At 41.3% G+C, this 25523-nt stretch overlaps 1 protein-coding gene across 2 annotated transcripts in view; it reads right to left on the reverse strand.

Moving 5' to 3' along the window:
• Positions 1-2598: 2598 nt before the first annotated feature.
• Positions 2599-25523, reverse strand: part of LNX2 (ligand of numb-protein X 2) — a 101236-nt gene continuing 78311 nt past the window's right edge. For both annotated transcript variants that reach the window (XM_060770891.2, XM_060770892.2), the window contains 9 exons: positions 24082-24570; positions 19117-19364; positions 17101-17300; positions 15572-15940; positions 12358-12501; positions 9570-9747; positions 7391-7622; positions 5569-5727; positions 2599-4407 (listed from right to left, as the gene is read on the reverse strand). In XM_060770891.2, the coding sequence (XP_060626874.2) occupies positions 4272-4407; positions 5569-5727; positions 7391-7622; positions 9570-9747; positions 12358-12501; positions 15572-15940; positions 17101-17300; positions 19117-19364; positions 24082-24476 (2061 nt within the window). In that variant the 5' untranslated portion in view covers positions 24477-24570 and the 3' untranslated portion in view covers positions 2599-4271. The remainder of the gene's footprint in view (positions 4408-5568; positions 5728-7390; positions 7623-9569; positions 9748-12357; positions 12502-15571; positions 15941-17100; positions 17301-19116; positions 19365-24081; positions 24571-25523) is intronic.

Consider the following 25523-nt stretch of genomic DNA (forward strand, 5'->3'; position numbering starts at 1 on the left):
CCACTGTAAACCTGACACAACATATTCATGCAAATGTCTAAAGTGATCACTACGTGATGTTTAGAAAAACTTTCACTGTTGCCAAATTATTTGGGACCCCAACATTGAGCTAAGGGAACCCCATTTGGACTGGGACCCTCAGTTTAAGAAGTAGAGCTAGATCATGCATTAATAACTGCCCAACAGGTATCTGGCTCCAATTCATAAAATTGGTTGAACCATCTGGGACTTTATTGTGTTTTGAAACAGGGAAAACTTCTGATGAAGTTTGGACCTAGTTCAAAAGCAAAAGTTCTGAGTTCCATACAAAAGGATAATGCCTTCCGTTCATGTCAGAGACAGCGCTGTGGTGGCACAATGGGTTAAGTACTTGTGCCGGCTGAACTGCTGACCTGGAGGTCGGTGCTTTCAATTCATGAGACAGAGTGAGCTCCCATCTGTCAGCCCTAACTTCCCAAACGAGGACATGAGAGAAGCCTCCCAAAGGATGGTAACACAACCGGCCGTCCCCTCGGCAACCTCTCTGCAGACAGCCGATTCTTTCACACCAGAAGCGACTTGCAGTTTCTCAAGTCACTTCTGACATGTTAAAAAAATGTCAAAGACTAACATGAACACATACAACATTATGGGTTAGAGACAGACAATTGTAAGATAACAAAGCAAGGCATCATCACTAACAGGTAATTAACAAAAAAATGAATCCACAAACACAAAGGTATTTTTTTCAGCATTTTTATGTGAAGGCATCTGGGCTTTTGTCAGCAGATGACAGAACAAGGGGGAAATGTCCAGTTTTTTAAATCTCATTTTGGGTTAAGAGGGAGAAGATGATCTCCCCTTTAGAATTCCTGAACTTGTAACATAGCACTCCCAGCCCCACTTTCTCTTTTCTTAAATTACTCCTTGAATTTTGCATACAATACACTCAAGAGCTAAAGATAGCTGCAGTATAAACTGTAAAAATGGTTTTTAGAAGAAAAAAGGTTCATCAAAACTCTTACATAGTAAAACATTCACTTTGGAACAGTAGTATCAGTAAACACTGACATTGCAGATTGATTGAAGTCACCTCCTAATTTGGTTTCTTTTTCTTGCCAGTATTGCAAGCAATCGCATCAACAACATGTTTTAAGTGTAGGGTATAAACTTCTTTATACACTATATAGCTTGCTAAGAAATAATCCAGTTATTGCACTTTGTTACAAAATAAAAAAAAGAAGAGAAACCCAGGCTTTTGTCCTACTGAAATGAACACACATGGCCTGCAAATGAAGCTATGGGATGAAAATGTGTCCTCGGAAAAGGACAGGCTCTTGGAAAATTATGGAGAAAAGAGCAGGTGAATATGAAGATGCTTGATAAGTATCTGTCCTTTTCAAAATGTGTGTTAAAGAGCACAAAAGGGATACAACTAGTTTGATCTCTCCCACTACAACTCGCTTTGGGGAAAAGGAGGCTGACAATGTCTAAATGAATCTTCCATTTCAGTTTGCAAAAATTATAAAGGGGATTTAAAATTATATAGGATGGGTTGATTGTTCCTGGATATCACACATCTAGAATAACGCTGGAAGAGACCTCGTGGGCCATCCAGTCCGACTCCCTGCCAAGAAGCAGGAGAATCACATTCAAAGCACCCCTGACAGATGTCCAAATGTGTTGTCAAAGGTTTTCATAGTCAGAATCACTGGGTTGCTGTGCATTTTTCAGGCTGTATGGCCATGTTCCAGAAGCATTCCCTCCTGATGTTTCACCCACATCTATGGCAGGCACCCTCAGAGGTTGAGGGGTCTGTTGGAAATGAAGCAAATGGACATTCCATAGACATACAAACCTCACATAGTTTCCAACAGACCCATCAACCTCTGAGGATGTCTGCCATAGATGTGGGTGAAATGTCACGAGATAATGCTTCTGGAACATAGCCATACAGTACGAAAAATGCACAGCAGCCCAGATGGCCAAATGTTTAGGCTCTGTCTATAAGGGGCTGAACGTAAACAGTTCACATTTAATCCAGAAAAAAAGAGTTTTGATATGCACTGTAAATTTTAAATTATGACTGATGGATTAACCTAGTGCAGAATGCCTAGTTATACAATGGTTGTACCAGTACATATCTATACAGAACTGACACAGACCATCCCATGGATGCACTGAAGGCTTTTTGTGGCCTAGTTTAGACCAGAGTTTTGAAAATTGGCTGTTTCAGCATACAATTTTCAAAATCATCTTAGCCAACATGACCATGGTGATTCTGGAAGCTGTAGTTCAAAATCAAGTGTTTTGCCAGTTCCGGTATCCTGCGGCACATTGCACGGGACTGGAAACCAATATTTGGCACACAATTTAACACTGCCAGGATCACAGTATTGAAAGTTTGTAGGGGTTTATATGATTTTGAGCTATTTGTTCTGTTTGCTGTGATTATTGATTTGCAAACTTTAACATGTTCATTAAAAAACAAAGAAAAATATTTACCGAACACTGAAACTAGGCTGAACAGGATTTCCAGGGCTTCACAGTATTCTATGGCTCCATCTCTCCATTCAATGATTGCCGGAGCAGAATAAATTATGCAAAATACAGATGCAATTGCAAGTTTTCATAATTTATTCAGGTTACAAGATTTCGATTTCTCTTAACACACAGTATACACAACCTTTTCCCGTAAAAATAGTGGCGATTATGCGTGTGGGATGTACTTTGTGTATCTGATATGGAAACCATCCATGTCACAGTGAAGATCTCAAAGGCTGGCATGGACCTGACATAGTAACCCCAGTGCAATTTACACGACAATTCACACTAAAACCGCAACTGGATGATACAGAGACTGTTCTGACAAAGCTATTGCCATGCTTGGAGCTGAAACACGGGAGTGCTGATTGCATTTAGGAACAGATTCATACACTGACACTCACAATCTGCTAGAGTAAATGCTTTTCTGGGGTAAAGGCCATAACATGGGGCCATGGCCCACCTATCGGCTGTATCCTTGGAAAAACCTGCATTGCATTATCTGGAGATGGCAATAGCTGCCACTGGAGGAGAGACTTTCCAGACAATGGGGAGTATGTTGTGTTATTTTCACATGGGGCAACTATTATGTCCAGCATGTGCCACTTGGGGCTATAGTCAGCCCTCCACATTTGCTAGGGTTAGGGGCACAGGATCCCTCTGAAAGTGAAACACTGCAAATAAAGGAATTCCTATTTTTTTACCTGAGAGAATACCTCTCTAGAAAGGTCTAGGTCTTCCAGCACAACTCTACAATCAACTTTCACTGTAAGCTGACCACAGGACCTAGGGGCTCCTAGAGAGAACATTTTTGATCAAATCCACAAAAAACCAAATCTGCAAAATTTGAAGTTGCAAATGTGGAAGGATGACTATACTTCCTGCAACTTCTTTATAGCAGCCATAGCATAAGGCATTTCCTGTCCTTTGAGAGATATGGAGGGATTTTGAGATAGAGGAGCAACTTGCAGAAGTACTACATGACTGCACTAGGAACACACTTTAAGAAGTATAAAGCATGCTTCCAGATGTTTTCTTGGCCAAACCATGGTGACTGCGAAAACTAGAAGAAACCAAGTACTTTATATATGAAGCACCTTTACTAATGGGTGTTGTGCAGAGCCTGGAAAAATTACTTTGGTGGACTAGAACTCTCAGAAACCCTAAGCCAGCATACCGGCCATACTCGCTGGGAGCTTCTCAGTGTCCGAGTTCAAAAAAAAATAACATTTCCATACTCTGGTTTGTAACATTAAAGGTCCTGTATAACAGTTCCCATTTATCTCCTCACTCTCTCAAACTCTGCCAACATATTGAGATTACCTAACAGTAGCTTCATAGCATACCAGCATATTAGCCTGGCCGTAATGTCAATAAGCACTAGAGTTTCTTGGACAATGATGACCTCTAAACACGCTCTGAGACCCTCAAGTGTGGGCACACATGGATGTTCTGGGTGTCAATGCGTGAAAAACCAAAAAGAAAACCCAATAAACATGATAGGAATGGCTTTTCAAGATGGATACACACAGTGAGGTTGAGCATCTTCCTTCCTTCCACCCTCCCCTCCCAACTCTCCCAGTTATGAAGGTAGCATTTTTGGCCCAGCTTATTACCAGCTGCATCAATAGTAGAAAAGAAAAAGGAACAGAAGAAGAAAAAAACAAACACAGCTTGCTTGAAAGTTTTGAACCAGCCATTTAGAAAAAAGAAGCTGCTTGAACACAAGGGGATGTTGCTTTGTGAGTCTATACAAGACTTCCTGGCCAGCAGATAACTGTCAATGTTACTTTATTCCTTTGCTCCTTCAACATAGGAACCAGCGCTGAATGGCTCATCCCAACAGTTGAAAGTCCATTGACTGCAACAATCATATCGCCACATCTGTGGAGAAAAACACAGAGAGAGAGACATGGCAGTGTTTAGTAAATATATAAATACTCACATTTTTGCTTTGCACATTTTTATTTTATTTATTTTGTATCTTAAGCATTATACAAATAAGTATAAAACTGATAAAAATAGAAGGAGCACAAGCAGCTAAATATTTTTGACCAAAAATGGACAACAGCAACCACATTGTCTGTAGCTTTAAGCAATTCTCTGTACATGAGGCAGGGCGCAGTGGACAAGCATACAGATGTGGAGTTGTCTGTTCTGTTCCACAGTTGCACAAAGTGGAGGATCCTTTTAAGTAGTGCCATTTTGCTAGGTTGTCTTTTGATCTGCCCACTCGACTGCTGAGTCCGTTCAAGGACTTCCAAACTGCACATTCTTGGTTTGCCCCTGTAGGAAGACCCTTGTGGGGGGATTTCCGGGCTTAGCTGCCTAGAGGGATGTTCTTGCTGTTATAAGGCGAACGTTAAGAGGAATGGTGGTTCTCATGAAGCTTTTCCTTGATTTGAGTCTTCTGGGAGGAGGCTGGTAGCCATGTAGTGAATGGCTTTCACTGTGTTCAACCTTATTTCTCTCAGCAGCAACTTCCTGTTGCACATTGGGTGAGGGAGTGGGGAATGCCAGCTTGCTTGCAGAGTTTATCAACTGGTGTAGGTTTGAGACATTCTGTGATTATTCTGCATGTTTCATTCAATGTTATGTTCACCTGCTTCGCATGGGCAGACTTGTGCCAAATTGGGCAGGCATACTCAGCAGTTGAATAAGACAAGACCAGGCTGATGTTCTTATTAGGGTCTGCACCCCCAAGTAAGTTTCCGCAGGATGTTATTGTGTGCACCTACTTTATGCTTGGTGTTCTTACAGTGTTTCCTAAATGTCAGTGTTCGATTTAAGGTGATGCCAAGATATTTAGGATGGGAACAGTATTTGAGCTCTGGGCCTTCCCAAGTAACTTTCAATTTCCTGTTGGCTTCATGGTTTTTTGCACTAGTCTTGATCTGACCCTTTTAATTTACCTAGGCCCATTTTTTAAATTCTTGCCCTAACAGCAATTTACATGACACTCAATGTGCAGAATCACACATTAGCCTTGGCTTCTGTACCTCTTTATTTCAAAGTAGCATAAAAGGAGGAAATGAAATTGCTTACTTAAGTCTTCCATCAAAGTATGCTGGTGTTCCCAGAACAATCGTTTTTATGAAGAAAGGCTGGTTTGTGTGATTCTCTTCGTAGCCCCCAACAATGCTAAAGCCCCAGCTTGCCAAATTGCTCCTCCGTAGCACTACGTCGTGACAACTGTGCAGGCAACTGTGGAAACAGAGTATCACAAAATGAAAGATATGTCTTGTAATTCTTTTACACTAATCTAGCCCCAACATACATTTAGGGGAGTACTAAAAGGTAAAGTAAAGGTTTCCCTTTGACATTAAGTCTACTTGTGTCCGACTGTGGGCGGTGGTGTTCATCTCCATTTCTAAGCCAAAGAGCCAGAATTGTCTGTAAATGCCTCCAAGGTCATGTGGCCAGCATGACTGCATGGAGCGCCTTTACCTTCTTGATGAAGCAGTACCTACTGAGCTACTCACATTTACATGTTTTCTATCTGCTAGGTTGGCAGAAGCTGGGGCTAACAGCAGGAGGTCACCCCACTCCCTGGATTCGAACCGCTGACCTTTCAGTCAGCAATTTCAGCAGTAGCTCAGCAGTTTAACTTGCTGCAGTGAATTAAATTCTATGGAATTCTTTATGCTTACTTTGAACACTTGCTAACATTGTTAAAAATCCTAAGTATATAATGCTTTTTCCCTTTCAAAAATATTCTAATTGCATCACATTAATGGTCAACTAATTTGACAATTAAATTTTTTAATTGACAATTAAAGCTCGTCCGCCAGCCACGACCATACCTCGTGAAGTCTGACTTGACCAGTTACCCCTAGACTGGACTATTGCAATGCACTCTACATGGGGCTTCCCTTGAAGACGGCCCGAAAACTCCAATTGGTCCAACAATCGGCAGCCAGACTACTAACTGGGGTGAATTACAGGGAGCGGTCTACTCCCGTTTAAGGAGCTCCATTGGCTGCCATTCATCTTCTGGTCTCAATTTAAGGTGCATCTATCTCAGTGTCCGCATCTCCTACCATAAACCTGCACAATCTCTTAGATCCTCTGGGGAGGCCCTCCTTTCGCCCCTTCCCCCATCAGAAGTACGACTTGTGGGAACGAGGGAGAGAGCCTTCTCCTCGGCTTTGGAACTCACTTCCTGGGGAGGTTAGGGAAGCCCCCAACTTAGTAGCCTTTAAGCAACATCTAAAAACTTGGCTCTTCCAATGTGCCTTTGAAGAGTGACCATATATTCCATTTCTGTCTGTTCCATCTACATGTTGTTCTCATGAGGCGCTTTCCCCCGTCCTTAATGAAGGCCTAACCCCACTGTATACACCAGCCACAGGTAAACGTTGGCCCTCCAGGTGTTTTGGACTCCAACTTCCACAATTCCTAACAGCCTACCCGCTGTGGGAGATCTATACTGTCTTCCTGCCTGCCCTTCCATTTCCCCATGCAAAACATTAGGTGCATACATCCTCTATTGCTTATTAGGATGGATAGGTTACTTAAATGCACATCTCTCCAGCTCTTTCTCTAATGAGTTCACAGCACTGCACATGATTCTCACATTTCCTGTTTCAAACTTACAAAAAACCTTGTGAGGCAGGTCAAGTTGAGAGATAAAAACTGGCTTGAGATCACCCACCGTTTTGAGGGACTCTTATCACTACACCACACTGGCTCTCTAGTGACTAGATCATACTTTAACTTTGTAAAAAAGCACACCGTATAATGACTTGTCTACAAAGCAACAAGAAGATTATCTGAAGGCAACTAAAGGCCTGCTCAAACTAACATGCAACAGCTATAGAAGATTAGAGGAAGAACTATTGGTGTTTAGTTGGCTGTGAAGCAATACCTTGGAAGCCCCAGCCACATCACCCACGATGGAGACCAGCTTGCATCATATTCATTCTCGCTGATGGTGCTGGGAGGCTCGTCGCTTGCCTGGGGCTGTTCTTCAGCAATCTGAACCTCCAAGGCTTTTAGGGCAACAACTGAAGAGGCAGCACTGGCTTTGAGCATTGCCACCGCTTCACTGTGACTTAGGTTGGTCAGATCAATGCCATTAATATTCATCAGCACATCACCTAGGAGAAAAGAAAGCAGAGCGGGAAAAACTCTTATGAGGTGTTTAGACATGTTTGACTTCCCTACGCAGGAACACAAGTGCTCCTAACTAGCACTTGGATCAAATAAGCCAGTGTAGTCACAGTGCCACATGCATCATGCTTGTATAATACAAACTTATACTAATACAGTGATAAACTTACATCACTCTTCTTGTTGTTGTTATTATTATTATTTGATACATAACAAGATTAGTACGCAGCAAACAAGGTCACTATGCTACCTCTTGTGTTTGATTACACGTCAGATACTTGCCAAGTGTCTAGGACTACGTGACATATCGGCAAATAATGTGTGTAGATCCGAGTAGGGTGGTTTTTTGCACATGACAGATGATAATTTTGTCAGTGCTGATTGTTTTTAAGTGCTGGCCAAGGTCTTTGGGTACTGCACCCAGTGTACTGATCACCGATGGGACCACCTTTACTGGCTTGTGACAGAGTCTTTGCCATTTATTATTATTATTATTATTATTATTATTATTGACTGACACAAAAGCACAGTATGTCACAGCAAACCAGATCTATATACTAGATTTCGTATCACAAAATCACAAGTTGAACACTTCCCAAGCGTCTAGGACTGTGTGATGTATTTTCAAATGATGTGCACAGATCCAAGTAAGGTGGCCTTTTGCAGATGACAGATCATGATTTTGTCAATGTTTATTGTTTTCAAATGCTGGCTGAGATCTTTTGGCACAGCTCCCTGTGTGCCAAAGACCACTGGGACCACCTGTACTGGTTTATGCCAGAGCTTTTGCAGTTCGAATTATTTATTATTATTATTATTATTATTATTATTATTATTATTATTATTATTATTTGATGCACAACAAGATTAGTACACAGCAAACAAGTTCACTATGCTTGCTTTTGTATTCAATCACACATCAGACAATTCACAAGTGTCTAGGACTATGTGATGTATCAGCAAATAATGCATGCTGATCCGAGTAGGGTGGCCTTTTGCAACTGACAGATGGCAAATTTGTCAGCATCTATTGTTTTTAAGTGCTGGCCAAGGTCTTTAGGAACTGAACCCAGTGTACTGATCACTTCTGGGACCACCTTTACTGGCTTGTGCCAGAGACTTTGCAATTATTATTGTTATTGTTGTTATATTGTATTATGCTTATGTTTATTTACATCCCGCTTTATCTCCTCAAAGGGGACTCTGACGCTGCTTATTGTCCCACTGGGCATTACAGTTTCTGCAAGCTCAGTAAATCAAATAGTATACTGAAGGCAGTGACAAAACCTTCAAGAACACAAAGCTGTGTGTAATATGGTCATACAGTCTGAGCAACCCTTTTCTGGAATGACAACATCAAAATATTCCAAAATTGTCCACATGGGTGGTTGAGATAGGAACATCTTTGCTTTTTGATGCCTCAATGTATGCAAACTTTGTTTCCTTCACAGAATTAATGGTTGTGTGCAAAATTAGCTTCAGGCTATATGTATAAGGTGCACATGAAACACATTAATTGCATGTTTACACTTGAGTTTTATCTCAGAGATATCTCACTATGTACATATATGCAGATATTCCAAATTGGGGGGGGGGGGGGGGAATCCAAAACAATTTTTAACTCAAGCATTTCAAGTAACAGCTAATCATCCTGTACTTATGAAAATGCAGTCATCACAAGGGAAGGGAAGCACCAGTAAAAAGGCTGCCCATCTGCCTGCCTTCTTTTGTTATAGCTGCCTGACTCTGCCCAGAGTGCAGTCAGTATCATACTGTCTTTATAGGATGCTGGGAAATATCTCCTGCATAAGCTACATGGAGATGTGCAAGATGAATGAAAGAGGAGTTGTGCAAGATGAATGGCGCTCCCCCTATATTTCAGCAGGATTTGCACATAACAGAGTTTTCGACCCAAGAGATCACTCCTTTCCCACCTCTTTTGATCCTGCCATCTCTGGCCAAGCAACCGTGAGGCTGTACGCTTGTGACAAAGATGGGGAGTTCTCCACTTTTGCTGCCTCTGCCTCCTGCTACGGTCATACCAAGGGATTCATGGGGCTCCTTCTTCACCGTAATGTGCTTCTCTTGGCAAGTCACGCACTGTGAGAGATCCTGAAAGAAGATAATAGGTGTTGACATTTGAGGCAGACATTCAGGTCAACCTGGATCTGAAACCCACATTTAGTCACGTACAGGCGTATGTATGGGCTTCTCTTTCACCCTCTCTTTGATCTTGAATGCTTTAGTAAAAATCCTGGGAAATGTAAAATATTAGTGGATCTTTTCTTATACCGTTGATATTTAATTCAGACAGTACAATAGAGCATAATCACCTAAGTCAAATTGCTAATGCTACCTAGAACAAACTCACTGAACCATGGAATTTATGAAAGGGTTGACGTACTAAATTTCCATTGATTTAACAAATCTATTTTGGTTGGGATTAATATGAGGTAAAATTGTGCATTCCTCCAAATGTTGCTGGACTTCAATTCCCAGCATGCCTGACTTTTGGCTATGATAGTTTGGGGTCCTATGTGTTCCAGTTCTAAACATCTGAATGGCAACAAGATTCCTGCCTTGGACAGACAATGGCATTTATACCCCCCCCCCCTCATTCCAGCCTTTGGGGTAAAATGGAAATTAGAACCATGGGGTTTGTTTTATCTGCTCAAGTTTACACAAATGGAGACTTAAGTAGTTGCTGAAATTATGCATTCAGATCTTGCATGATGCCCTCCACTACATATGGACATCAGAGATGGTGGGAGTGGTCAGAGTATGGAACTTCCCGAAACACATTGGGTGTCCTTGGGCCAATCACGGTTTCTCAACTTAGCTTTTGTCGTAGTGTTGTTATGAAGACAACACTAGGGGAAAGGGAAACTCACACATGCTGTTCTGAACTCAATGAAGGAAAGGTGGAACAAAAATGTAAAAAATGAATAAAACAATGATTTCAGCACCATTTGAGACCATCTATCCATGGATGAGCCATTTTCCTACATGTGTGTTACTCTACTTTGCTCTTACACAGTTGGTGGGTTTAACTAACTCTTTTATTGATAATTGGGCACTATTTCTTTCAGCGAACCATAATATTTTGATTTTTGTTGTTGTTGTTGAAGGCTTTTATGGCCAGAATCACTGGATTGCTGTGAGTTTTCTGGGCTGTATGGCCATGTTCCAGAAGCATCCTCTGACGTTTGGCCCACATCTATGGCAGCCATCCTCAGAGGTTATGAGATATATTGGAAACTAGGCAAGTGAGGTTTATATATCTGTGAAAGGCCCAGGGTGGGAGAAAAAACTCTTGTCTTTTGCAGGCAAGTGTGAATGTTGTAATTAATCACCTTCTGGAACATGGCCATACAGCCTGGAAAACTCACAGCAACCCATTTTGATTTTTGCTCTTCCTCAGTTTATCACTGTTCCCAATCTTCTGTTTGTTCTGTCTCAAATTTGCATGTTTTTTAAAAAAGAAAATCTGCACAAGAATTATCTCGAGCTGGGGTCCTCAAACTAAGGCCCGGGGGGCGAATGCGGTCCTCCAAGGTCTTTTACCTGGCCCTCACTTAGGGTCAACTTAAGTCTGAAATGACTTGAAAGCACACAACAACAACAACAACAACAACAACAACAACAACAACAACAATCTATCTCATCAGCCAAAAGCAGGCCCACACTTCCCATTGAAATACTAATAAGTTAATATTTGTTAAAATTGTTCTTCATTTTAATTATTGTATTGTTTTTAAGTGTTTTTGCACTACAAATAAGATATGTGCAGTGTGCATAGGAATTCATTCATGTATTTTTTCAAATTATAATCCGGCCCTTCAACACTGAGGGACTGTGACCTGGCCCTCTGTTTAAAAAGTTTGAGGACCCCTGATCTGGAGATTAGGATATGGAGCAATGGATCCAAAACTGCAGGATAAAAAAATTCATCTAAACATTAGGAAGAACTTCCTGGTGGTAAGAGCAGTTTGGTACTAGAATATGCTGCCTCTTCAGAGTCTGGATGATCATTTCTTGGGGGTGCTTTGATTGAATGTTCCCGAATGGCAATGAGTGGGACTGCATGGCCTTTGGAGTCTCTTCCAACTTAAGTTTTCCATAATTCTATGAATTCATTTTTGTGCAACATAAAGCAAATTTGTGTGTAATTTTTTTAAAAAATACATATCTTTGTGTGTAATGTTCCCTAGCATATTTTGCATTGTGTTTTTTGAGACCTGGATTGCAAAATTATAACAAGGATGAATGTATTTTGATTCATGTATTGATTTAAGAAATGCAAATTATGTTGTTGTTGTTTGTTCAGTTACTTCTAACTCTTTGTGACCTCATGGACCAGCCCATGCCAGAGCTCCCTGAGGCCATCACCACCCTAGCTCCTTCAAGGTCAAGCCAGTCACTTCAAGGATACCATCCATCCATCTTTCCCTTGGTTGGCCCCTCTTCCTTTGTTCTTCCCTTCTCCCCAGCATCTCCAAGCTTTCCTGTCTTTTCATTATGTGACCAAAGTACTTCATCTTTGCCTCTAATATCCTTCTCTCCAATGAGCAGTCATGCTTTATTTCCTGGAGTATGGACTGGTTTGATCTTCTTGCGATCTAATTTCCCTCCAACACACAAGGTTATGAGCCTGCATTAAAATGGAAACCAACCAAATATAACCCCTAACTCCCAAATAAATGGCAGCCTGTTGAGACGTACCCTGTGTGGGCTGGGCCTGCTGCTGTGGTAGAGTGTGTGAGACGGGTGCTGGCTGACTGGGTGGGTGCCTCCATCTCTTAGGATGGTCACAATCTGAGACTTGGCAGGTCTAGAAATGGTTAGACTCACCCGTTCTCCGCTGGCCTGAAGAAGAACATGGAGTAAAATCAGTGTGTCATACAGTTGTAAGAAGGAAAACATTAAAAGATTCTTCAAGCTAAGATAAGAACCACAGATTCTCAAGTTATGCTACACTGCAGGAACAAATGCAATCACTTTTTAGGTATATGTTTCTATAATTCCTCAGTCGTGAATTTCTAAAATATTTGGTGCAAACATGTTCACAGTTTTAAAACTCTCTTCCATGTCCTGACACAGTGAATTGACATCTCTGGTGGGAACAGAGGATATTATCCTTCTCAGCAGATCTCAATCCTTGAGTTATTAAAAGAATAAAATATGTCAATTGAAATGTTAAAAGCCAGTAAAAATAAATCAAACCAATAAACAAAACAAAACAAAGTGCCTTACTAAAAACCCACATTAGCTACCAAAAAAGCTTGCCTGATTTTGTTTAAAAAGTATTTGTAGTACAAGGGAAACAGATCTAGTTTCTTTGACAGGGACTTTCACAGCCTGCGAGTGTTAGCTGAAAATGTCCTCTCTCATGTTCTCACAAATTTAATTTTGGGAAGTTGGATTAAGTGAAGGGTCCATAAAGATCTCAATACCAGGGCAGGCTCCCTTGTAGGAAAATCATTCTTCAGCTAGCACAGACTCAGAAGAAAATACTGGATTACAAGGACAAACGGTCCAACCTGCTTCAAAGGCAGCTCCTTAGGTTCTTATGAGGGGGACTGCATTTCTTGGTTGAATAGTGCTAAGTTGGTGCTTTTCTGTCCCAGACATCTTAAGCTCTTTCACTGTGTTAGAACCGGGGGGAAAAATTATGCTGAAAAATGATTTTCCCCTACTAGAACAGCTGGAAAACAGCCATAGGTAGAACTGTTGGAAATAGCAACCTTCCTAGCCTTCACTATTTGTCTGTTAATGTATATATTTTCTAACCTGTAGTCTATGTATATATTGATTAGCCAGTTTGGCTCACCTCTTTGGTGTGGGAGGGACTACAAACATGTGATTGTACTGAGAATGGTCCGACTCCACTCCATTTTGTTATTGGTATGTTTCTGGATTTCAATGTTAGCACTTCGCTTAGACCTCAGTGGAGGTGGATGCCGTATGCTCTTGGACTTCAATGGAAGCAGATGTCATTTGTTTACTATATGTTTGCTTTGAGAAGCAGTGAGTATAGTTATATAGTTTGGACTTTCATAACATGTAATATAGCAAGACTTTGGACTATTGATTAAGAATGATGCCCTGTGTTCTCAACACAGAGAAACTACACCCCATATAACTGAACTTTAATAAGAAATGGGCATGTATAGTGAATTAATACAATATGCTTGTGAGTAAACAAGAGATGTTACTTTTTAAAGAAGACTTTGTTTTTGTCTTTGAGTGCATATTTTAAACTAAGAGGTTTCAAGGGAGAATATATGTTTTGGGTAACTGCAACTTCAACTTCAACTTCAAAGAAACATTTTTCAAACTCTGCTAGCCAAATATATGGTTTTTTTGTGCAGTGGCATGCATTTGTCTCTGGCAGTTCAAAGACATGGTTTATCAGTGTAACACATGATTTACCTGTGTGCCATTACATGAACGCTTGTGAACATTACTTTTTCAAAGGGTTGACTTCTAAAAAGGTCATGCCTTTCCTTGACTAGTGGTTTTTAAAAGGTGGTTTCCAGATGTTCAAGAAGATTCACATTTGCCAAAGGGATATAACATCATTTTTTCCTTTTCAAAAAATTATGAATGCATTTTTTCCAAAAAGAACAGTAGTCTGCATGTATAGCCTTTGCTTTTCCAACTGACAAGCAAATATTAAGTGATATAAGAGAAAAATAATTTCTGCTGTGGTATCTTTTTTATTGGGAGAACGACAATGAAGATAAACTGAGAGGTTTCTATTGGTTGACAGCATACAAGGGTTAATCAAAAAATGGATAAAAGGCATCATACATAAAAATGTCTATTAATTGTGGTGATTTATCATAATAACAAAACTGCACGACTATATCCAAGAATGTTGTAGCAGTTCCTTTAATGCAGGAAAATAATGCTGTTTATATTTTATGCCACAAGATGTCCTGTTACGAACTGCTTTCTTATGGAAGCCAAAATAACACATATGCTTGATATTGTAATGAAGTAGGCACTGAGATATTGGGACCATTTTGCATGCTGCAAGATGTCAACCTGCCACTTGCACCATATTTACAGAAGGTGGGTTTTTTTTCCTGAAGGGGGCGGTGATTTGCAAATAACGGAGTGGAAAATGTTAACAGCTTGAGCCTCTTGAAGATAGTAGTTCGATATGCCATTTCTCTATTGAAACTTTTCCCGAAATGAGACATGGTATCTAATAGAATGGCGGGCAAGATATAGTTCACTAGCTGCATGTGGCTTCCTGTCCATCTTTGCAGCTTTCACAGGCCTTGTGGGATTTCCTGGCAATTGCTGTCATCGCCATGGAAGGGGAAAAGCACTGTTTACTTTTAAGAATGGATTTTCCTTTCCTGCCTTGATAATAAACAGATAACAGGCATACCTCTGTAATCGAAGCCAGACAAAGCAGATCTGTTTTACAAAGGCTTTGTACATCCGTCCTGTGCCCTCTCATTTCCTCTTATCCTCTGTCTAGCTCAGGGGTGAACAATTGTGGAAAGTTAGTTGGCTGCAGTAACCCCTCAGGAGACCCTGATGGCAACATGGGTTAAACCTTTGTGGTGGCAGAACTGCTGACTGAAAGGTTGGCGGTTTGAGTGAGCTCCTGTCTGTCAGCTCCAGCTTCCCATGCGGGGATATAAGAGAAGCCTCCCACAGGATGATAAAACATCCTGGCATTCCCTGGCTAACATCCTTGCAGATGGCCAATTCTCTCACACCAGAAGCGACTTGCATTTTCTCAAGTTGCTCTTGACACAAAACTAAAAAAAGTAATGCCCCAGAAACCCTGAATGGCTAAACGTCACACAGCACTTCATGAAAGGTAGAGGGGACAATGCAGAACCTCAATACCAAACAGCAGCCTATTCCTGTAACAGATAATTGTGACTTCATTCTTGCTTAATTTGAGCCTTACCTGGATAATCTGAGCAGCCAATTCAGGTGTGCCATGCTTCAGGTCATGCCCGTTGATGGCCAACACCTTGTCATTGCTACACAGCCTTCCATCCTGAGCAGCCAGGCCCCCTTCTAAAAGGTCAAGGATAAAAACTCCCGGCTCATCCGTTCTGCGCACCAACTTAATGCCAAGTTGCTCACTGGAATCTCGTTTGTGCAAGGTCACGTGAAAACTTTCCTCTCGCTGGGGAGGGCTGTCACTGTGGTTGTGAGTTCGGCTCCCAAAGCGCCTCTCTCGGAGAACGGTGAGGTGCAACACTGCGCAAGGCTGGGATAGAATAGCTCTGGCGTGGTTGTGGGATACATTGCTGATATCAGAGTTATTGACCTGGAGGGGGGAAAAATAAGTGGAAACCTGTAAGAAAATGCTACAAACAGTCATGCTCATTTTAGGAAACTACATTCCATTTGCCCTCCCTTTTTCCCCTATTCCATCCTTCCCTACAACAAATCGCTGTAGTATGGTAAACTACAGCCACCCATGTCCTTTTCTAGAATAATCCATTCCATTTGTCCTCCCCTGTTTTTGTATTTTTGCAACAGCTGTGTCTCCTACAAACTTGTTCCTCTTTCCCCTATTCAGTATAGGTAATTCTATTTGGGATAATGATACAAAATGATCAAAGGTCTGGAAATTAAGCCCTAGGAGAAGTGGCTTAGCCTGCATAAGAAGACATGATCACCATGTTTAAATATTTGAAAGGATGTCATAGGGAAGAGGAAGCTTGTTTTCTGCAGCCCTGGAGACTAGGACATGGTTTTGCTATAGGTTCAGGGAAAGGAGATTCCAACTGAATATTAGGAAGAAATTCCTGAATGTAAAATTGGTTCAACAGTGGAATTCTCTGCCTCAGAGTATGGTGGAAGTTCCTTCCTTGGAGGCTTTTAAAAAGAGGCTGGGTGGCCACCTTTTGGGGGTATTTTCTGCTTTTTCTGCATGGCAGGGGGTTGGACTAGATGGCCCATGTGACCTCTTCCAATTCTATGATTACATGATTCCATGATTCTATGAAAATGTATACCAAGTTGGTATCAAGCAAAAGTTATAGAGATGATCCAAGGCAATATATACCACTGGGCATTGCAAATTATGCTACTGTATTATTACAAGTAATTCCACAGGATGTTGTGTGCTGCAAGACAGCTTCCGGCAAGCCTTTCACATCATTCAACAGAGGAAGACAGACAGACAGCTGTCTGACTTCCCACATTTAGAAAAAAATGCAATGCAACCAAAACAGTGATAGGTTGAAAACCCCAAGAGCTATGTTACTCACTATATCAACAGTGAAATAGTAAATCCTCCTTTGTCTGAATAATATCATTTTTTTTCCAACCTGAAGCTGCTAACGTTTGCCCAGAAACAAGGAATAGCAAGTGGCTGCCAGGAAATTATGACTCTTTCCTGGCCACATCTCCTTCATTTGATATGGCGCTGCAGAGTCTCGACAGACGTAAGCACACATGAATGTATAATTACAGACATACTTGCAGTATTTGATCTCCAGCAAGGAGCCGTCCATCTCTAGCAATAATCCCATCTCGATAAACTTCCTGAATAACAATGTTGATCAAAGGTGTTTCATTGCCACCCACGATGCTAATTCCCAGCTCAATATAAGGATTGGACCGATGGATTTCAATGGTTGTGATCTCGCCTTCTGGCAAACTTGGCGGGTGATGGGTTGCTGCCCGATTTGAAACAAAAAAACCCACACTCAATATGTACACACACCTAAATAGATTTGCCCACCACATATAGAAGGAACTGTCAGACATGCAACAAAAAAACACCTGGCATGATGTGATACAAATAAATTTCAACTGAACCAGCACAACTTGTGCAAATGCAAAAAATGAGCCCTCTCCTTTTGCAGTCTCAGGTTGGGAGGAAATTAAATGAGCAGTCTTATGGAGTTTTGATGGAAAAGTTAAATTTGGGGATTGCAACTTCTAGAATCCTTTAGCTGTTGTTGGGTGCCATCCATCCATTTCTGATTTCTGATTACTCAGCCTAAGATACCTGACATCTGCCAGGAAGTAGCAGCCAATAGTGAAAGGTCCAAGGCAGTGACATCTCCAGCCCATCCCCTGTTTGGGTATCAGCCAGCACGTCAACGACTTAAATCAAGAAATAGTTTTCTAAGATCTACAGAGACACTCGCTGAAACACCTCAGCAAGCAAGAGTCCAAAAGTGGCATGCTCAAACCCGGAACCTCAATCAATGGCTGATACCAAATGAGAGACTCCTCCCAAACTTTGGGCAAACTTTGGCCCACCAGGTGTTTTGGACCTCAACTCCCACAATTCCTAACAGCCTGAGGCCCCTTCCTTTTTCTCCTCAGCCGCTTGAGCTAGGAATTGTAGGAGTTGAAGTCCAAAACACCTGGAGGGCCAAAGTTTGCCTATGCCTGTGCTATAGTCATCCAAGAATGTACTTCCTCAACAAATGTGGCTCCTCTTGAGGATTCTAAACTTTTTTTCTTTCAAGCTCCAAAAATGGATACTTCCATTGTGTCTGGAATAAAAACTCTAGCAGGCCTTTCATTTCAGTAATAATCACTCACAACCCTTCCTGTTTACATGGGTTTCTGAGTGGGAATTCAAACCCTGATCTCCCAGGGTCCAAGTCCAACACTCAAGCAACTACATCACATTGGCTCCTCTGAATCCCTCGTTTATCTAAACAAGAAAAACTCGGGCAGCCATTCAACACTGATAGGTTTCATCCAAACAGGAAGGTCATCATTTGGGCTTATTTGATTTGAGCCATATCATATTAATCTATTTAAATGTTTACATTCTACCTGTTCTACCTCGGCTTCACAGGTCAAGGCTATCCCAGGCCCTATCATGAGAAGGAACGACTCACTAGAAAAGATTTTGTGTGTGTGTGTGTATATGTGTCAGGAGCGACTTGAGAAACTGCAAGTCACTTCTGTTGTGAGAGAATTGGCCATCTGCAAGAATGTTGCCCAGGGGACGCCCAGATGTTTTACCATCCTATGGGAGGCTTCTCTCAATGTCCCCGCATGGGAAGCTGGAGCTGACAGACAGGAACTCACCCCTCTCCCCGGATTCAAACCTCTGACCTTTTGGTCAGAAGTCCTGCCAGCACAAGGGTTTAACCCACTGTACTTGGGGGGCTCTAGTAGGAAAATAGTAAGGCTGCATTCCTAATGCAGCGACTCAATCAAGGAACTGCAAAATCTGAGCAGGGTTTTTGAAAGTAAAGTGACTTGGAGGTGTCTCATTCATATTGTCACCATAAGTCAAAGTCGACTTGAAGGCAGTTAACGCCAAAAACAAATGAGAGAAAGGATTTCTTAATGAGCTAGTGAGATTAAAGTTGAATAACAAAACAGGTGAATGGAAAAAGCAATTGCTTGTTTGCATTCAAGAACAAAGTCTGTCTTTGAGACTGCCTAGGGTTTTGGTTTCTTTTAAAAATACATTTAATGGCGACAGATCAAACAGGATGTCAAGGGAGAAACAGAACATACTGTCAGCTCCTGTGCTCTCCTCAAAGGCAGGGTTGTCAAGGCCAGACTCATCTGTCCACACTGGAACAGTGGCTGATGTAATGTTCTGCTCGGCTGGTGTCGTTCCCGTCCCGGCATGCTCTGCATCCGGAGACTGGGAACCGGGGCGATCGATCACACTGCTCTCATTTTCACTCTCAGTGTCAGTCTGCAGCTTGCTGTTTTTCCTTCTCTCCAAGGCGGCTCGTCGATGGGAAGCCCCAGGACATCTAGGGATGAAATAGTAAACACACAGTCACAAAAGCAGAGAACTGCACAAAATGCCTGAGCACAATTCAATCTTCCTTATGCATTTGAAGAGTACTATTTTTCCCAACAGAGTGCCCACCAGATATTTCAGACTGCAATATCCATCATCCCTGTCTACTCATTAAGCTGGTCTGGCTTGATGAGAGTTATAGTCCAAAATATCTGGCACACAATGCAGTGAGAAAGGCTTTTAGCATCTTGTTAAAATACTCATAATTTTGATGATAACCAAACAATGAAACACCAATACAGTCAACTCTCCAAATGCACAGATTCAACCTTCCACAAATTGAGATTTTTTTAAAAAATTGCAAAAGCAAACCTTGATTTTGCCATTTTATATAAGTAGCTAAAATCGAAGCATGAACTACAACAATAGAGGTCATGTCTGATATTAAACAAAAATAGAGGATGCAAATAGAGGAAGTCTCCAAGTTACAAACATGCGACTTACAAACGACTCATAGTTACAAATGGGGGAGAGACAATAGGAAGTGAGAGAAATCTATCCATAGGAAGAGAAATTCACTTCTGGAAGACTTATCAAGTGGAAAAGGGGTCTCCAATGAAGCTTTATCACCAATCCTTAGTTTCCAAAACAAGCTTTTTTTTTCTTTCAAAATCCAATTATTACAGAGACAGAAAGTGAAGTGAGATCTTCAGAATAAAGGCACAGACAGAAAAAACAAATATCACAGGGGTGCAACCCTTCCCTATGTTATCCAAAGCCTACACACATACACACACTAAGGCTGGTGTAATACTTAAAAATGTACCTGTTTCAACTAACAAACAAATTCAACTTAAGAACAAACCTAGAGAACCAATCTCGTTCATAACCTGGGGACTGCCTGTACAAAGTTACAGATGTTACTGGGAATTACCAGCAAATAATCTAGGATAACCAACGTCACATATTATTTTAAAAAACCTGGAATTCCTGCCACAAGTATTTGAAATTCTGACAACATTTGCCCTTTTTGTTTCTGCTTTATAAAATCGCAATAAAAAGAGAACAAAACATCAACAAATAAATAGCAGATTGTGAAGTGTCGATGTTGGGTGCTATCTATAGGTAGCACCCAACATCGACACTTCACAATCTGCTATCACTTAGAAGTGGGCAGGGAACATAAAGTCCTCCATAAGTTGCTAGATCATTGAGGCCCCTTCCACACAGCTGAATAAAACCCCACATGATCTGCTTTGAACTGGGACATATGACAGTGTGGACTCAGATATTCCAGCTCAGATAAAGCAGATATTGTGGGTTATTCTGCCTTGATATTTTGGGTTATATGGCTGTGTGGAAGGACCCAGAATTGGAAGACACCTCCAGGGCCAACCCATCCAACTCCATTCTGCCAGCCAGAAATACACAATTTAAAAACCTCAATAAAAGTTTAAAAACCTCAATAGAAGGCGACCCTACCATCATCCAAGGCAACAGTTTATCAGCCCTAACTGCCAGAAAGTTTTCATAATCGGTTTCCCCAACAGTTTCTAGCTAGTGATAAGGAATAATAGAAACTGTAGACCAAAACACTTGGAGGTGTACACATCCATGTTTGTATAAATGTCTTAGAAGAATCTTAAAATGTGAATCTCAAGAATTTTTGGTACATACTAAGTGGAATGTGGAGTGGCCTGCACTTAAACACAATCGGAGCTGAAAAAATTACCAGCTCAAGAAGACCACCTTACTGGGATCTGCACGCATTATTCGCCAATACATCACACAGTCCTAGACTTGGGAAGTGTCTGAAATGTGATCCAATACAACAGCCAGCAAAGTGAAACAACTCATCTTGTTTTTCAAATAATAATAATATGAGTGAATGCATCTGGCTAGCTGTCCATATTCTCCTGTACAACAAACAAATTATTCAGTGAAATTTCACAATTTGGAGAACATTTTTCACAGAATCATGAAATTACAGAAGAATTGAAAGAGACCACAAGGGCTATTCAGCCTAATCCCCTGCCATGCAGGAACACACAAAAGTACCCCTGGCAGATGGCCACCCAGCCTCTGCTTGAAAACCTCCAGAGGAGGAAAGTCCACCATACTCCGGGGCAGCATATTCAACTGCCAAATAGCTCTTACCATCAGAAAGTCATACCTAATATTTATGTTGAATGTTTTGTTGCATACTGGGCAATTGCCCTTACTTTTTGAGTTTTTGATTGCTTTTCTAAAGAATCTCCAAATAAAAAACAATCACCTTCAAATAAATAATGGCAATGTCTCGTACAGCAAGTGACTTTTGGCAAAGCCCAGTCCAGAACTACTAAAGCAGTGTTTCTCAATCTTCCTAATGTCGTCAACCCTTAATACAGTTCCTCATGATGTGGTGACTCCCAACCATAACATTATTTTTGTTGCTACTTCATAACTGTAAATTTGCTAGTGTTATGAATTGTAATGTACATATCTGACATGAGGGATGTATTTTCATTCACTGGACCAAATTTGGCACATATACCCAATATGTCCAAATTTGAATACTGGTGGGTTTGGGAAGGGGATTGATTTTGTCATTTGGAAGTTGTAGAATTGGGCCAAACTTCCCACACAGAACCCCCATCAGAAAATACTGTGTTTTCTTATGGTCTTTGGTGATCCCTGACACTCTCTCCTGACAACCCCCCTCCCCCCGAGGTCTAGACCCCCGATTGAGAAACACTGTACTAAGGTTTTATAAAAATAACTTATACTTGGGAATGAGATGCCCACCTCAAAATTGTGACATTTTATTACAGATGAACTGGAAGTATTCCACGAGGTTTGAGGCTCTCAAGGGAATCTGATGAACCTGAAAATCTGATAAACCAAGGGGATGCTAATGAGGCAAAAGGGTAATATTGGAGGTGGGACTAGTGACCAGGAAATAATTACATTTGTGCCTCATTCTTCTAATCTCCTTGCTAAACTGGTTTGCAAATTTGCCACACACTCTACAACTGCCTCGGGGTTCCATTGACATTCTATTCAGCCTTTCTGCTTAAATGAAGCCAGTTATTTAGTCAATGGAAATTACCAGGTCTGAGTTTGAAAGTCTACAATATCAAGGCCAAGCAGATCTGTTCAGTTATATAAGGATCACAATAATACAGGGTGTAGGGCTTGGACCTGGGAAATGGGGCATGATTCTAGCAATATGGCAACTTTATGAGAGTTGTAATTTTTGATAGATTACGTTTTATTTAAGTTATAGTTGTTATGTTTAGGATATCTTTTATGCGGTATTATTCTGGGTTATTATATTTGTATTTATTGTCACTGAGGCATTGAATGTTTGCCAATTTGTTGGAATCCACCCTGAGTCCACCAAGGGAGATAGGGTGGAATATAAATAAAGTATTATTATTATTATTATTATTATTAGTAGTAGTAGTAGTAGTAGTATAACTTTGACCAACCAGCAAAAGTTATATCCGATGGAATCCTGAGTTTCATGAGGCACTACAACTTTTTGGCTGAGAATTATAAACTGCAATTCTCATGATTCGATAGGAGTTTTGCACTATGATCCCACTGTAAGTGCCATGATTCCATTTGGAATCCTGGCAATTAAAGTGGAATCATACTGCAAATGTTGTGTTATGTGAAAATGCCATAGAAATTGTTGGAGCATACAAGGAATCAGTGAGTGTGTGTGTGTCAACTGTAAAATAAGATGACGAAGCTGATTGGTTGGGCAATGCCTGGAGAGATGGCTGAGCCTGGGACTTTTGAATGCTGTTACATTTTTGTTCAGGCTTGAACTATGCACGTGCACAGAGAGAAGAGTGAAGCAGAGAGAGGCAGAGTTTGGAGTGTGCTCTTGCTTAGTGAGCTGCTGAAGGAGTTTGTCCACATGGACAAAGAAAGACTATTTTAAATCTCTCAAAAAAGGACATTATGTGAGTTGATGCTTAAGTGGTTGAGGGGGGAAAAGGAAAGGGCCTGAGGTTGTTAGGAATTGTGGGAGTTGGAGTCCAAAACACCTGGAGGTCTGACGTTTGCCCATGCCTGGTTTAACCTCTGGTTTGCTACTAAAACTGAATTACTGTGTCACAAAATGTTAGGACATTAACATCGTCCGGGGAGGCCCTGCTCTTGATCCCGCCAGCCTCACAAGCGCGGCTGGCGGGGACGAGAGACAGGGCCTTCTCAGTGGTGGCCCCTCAGCTGTGGAACGCCCTTCCCGCAGACATTAGATCGGCCCCTTCCCTACTGGCATTCAGGAGAAGAGTGAAGACCTGGCTCTTTGAACAGGCGTTTAATTAAGCAGTGCAATTAATTGATTGATCATTGGAACATGGAATAATGGACAAGGAGATCAGATTATGACTTTACTGATGAAACGTGATGGATTAGTTATATGGATGTATTGATGTATTGTTATATTGATGTAGTTGCCATGATTACTGTTTTAAATGCTCATGCTGTCCACTTTGTATACTGATTTGGTTGTAAACCGCTCTGAGTCGCCTACGGGCTGAAGTAAATAATAATAATAATAATAATAATAATAATAATAATAATAAAATGATGCATATCTAAAAAGTTGTGTCAGCGACATGCAACATTTAGAAAGATCTGATTTAGAGGAAGGGAAGGGAAGGCTTGGAAGAAAAGAAATACACGTTATGCCCAGAAGTTGTATGAGGCCCCTCACTTCTTTGCCTTACCTGTTTTTGAGGTGAGCTTCCAGGTCGCAACGTTGCATGATCTCATCACACACTGAAGCAAAGGGGCATGACACAAAGAGCTTGTCGAGCAGTTTATGAACAAGAATGCTGGATTTTTTGCACAACTTAAAATGGAGCCTTTTGCGATCCAAAGGGCAGAAATCCTTCTCCTGCAGAAAGTTCCGTAGGCACTTGTAGCAGAATGTGTGACCACAAGGGGTGTCTAATGGCTGTAGCAAGGGTTGAAGGCAAATATGGCAGACCAAGTCATCGTCCACATCGTTCTGATAATTGTACAAGTGGTTCTCCCTCGTCCAGTGCTGTTGCCCGCATTCAAAGCACAGAGGGTTCAAGTTCTGTTCCACCGGGACCGTCTCTTCATTTGTGGTGCCCATTATAAAGCAATGTGATGGGGCTCCCTTGTCAATGGAGAAATAGAGGTTTCATTTGTTCTTTGTGGATTTTCTTCTTTAGAGAGGAATCACTTCTCTGAAAAAGTGCAAACAAATAAATTATTGATACAAATACTGATTGCTACCACTATAAGAGGAGCAAAAATATTGGAAACATAACTGAGAAGACTGAGAGGGAACATGACAAGGTAAAGGTAAAAGTTTCCCCTGACATTAAATCTAGTCGTGTCCAACTCTGGGGGGTGGTGCTCATCTTCATTTCTAGGCTGAAGAGCAGGCATTGTCCGTAGATACCTCCAAGGTCATGTGGCCAGCATGACTGCATGGAGTGTTGTTACCCTCCAGCAGAAGTGGTACCTACTGATCTACTTACATTTGCATGTTTTCGGACTGCTAGGCTGGCAGAAGCTGGGGCTAACAGTGGGAGCTCACCCCACTTTCTGGATTCAAACCGCCAATCTTTCCGTCAGCAAGTTCAGTAGCTCAGTGGTATAATCCGCTCCACTACCAGGGGGACATGATAGCCATGTTTAAATGTTTGAAAAAATGCCACACAGAGTAGTGGTTAAGCTTGTCTTCTGCTGCTCTGGAGACTACAACAGTGAGCAATGGATTCAAATTGAAAGGAAAGAAATTCCACCTAAACACTATGAAAACTTCCTAGCGGTAAGAGCTGTTTAGCAGTGGAATATTCTACTTCGAAGCATGATGAAGCTCCTTCTCTGGAGGGTTTTAAAGCAGAGGCTGGGTGGCCATTTGTCAGGGGTGGTTTGATTGTGTGTTTCTGCAGGGGAAAGGGTTGGACTGGATGACCCTTGTGGTCTCTTCCAGCTACAAGACTATAGACAAATAAACCCAAGTACAACGGAAACATTATGCCACCACTGAGCGAAAACTTCTGGTGAACTCAAACCAAAGATGGTCAAAACCACAGCCCGATTGACATTCTTGAGACAATTGGAGGTAATAGGGAGGAAAACTCAATGAATACCATTTCCCTCTCCACCAAATAGGAATTTGAACCCCAGT

The sequence above is a fragment of the Anolis sagrei genome, chromosome 3, assembly GCF_037176765.1.
Source record: "Anolis sagrei isolate rAnoSag1 chromosome 3, rAnoSag1.mat, whole genome shotgun sequence".
NCBI classification, from domain to species: Eukaryota; Metazoa; Chordata; class Lepidosauria; order Squamata; family Dactyloidae; genus Anolis; species Anolis sagrei.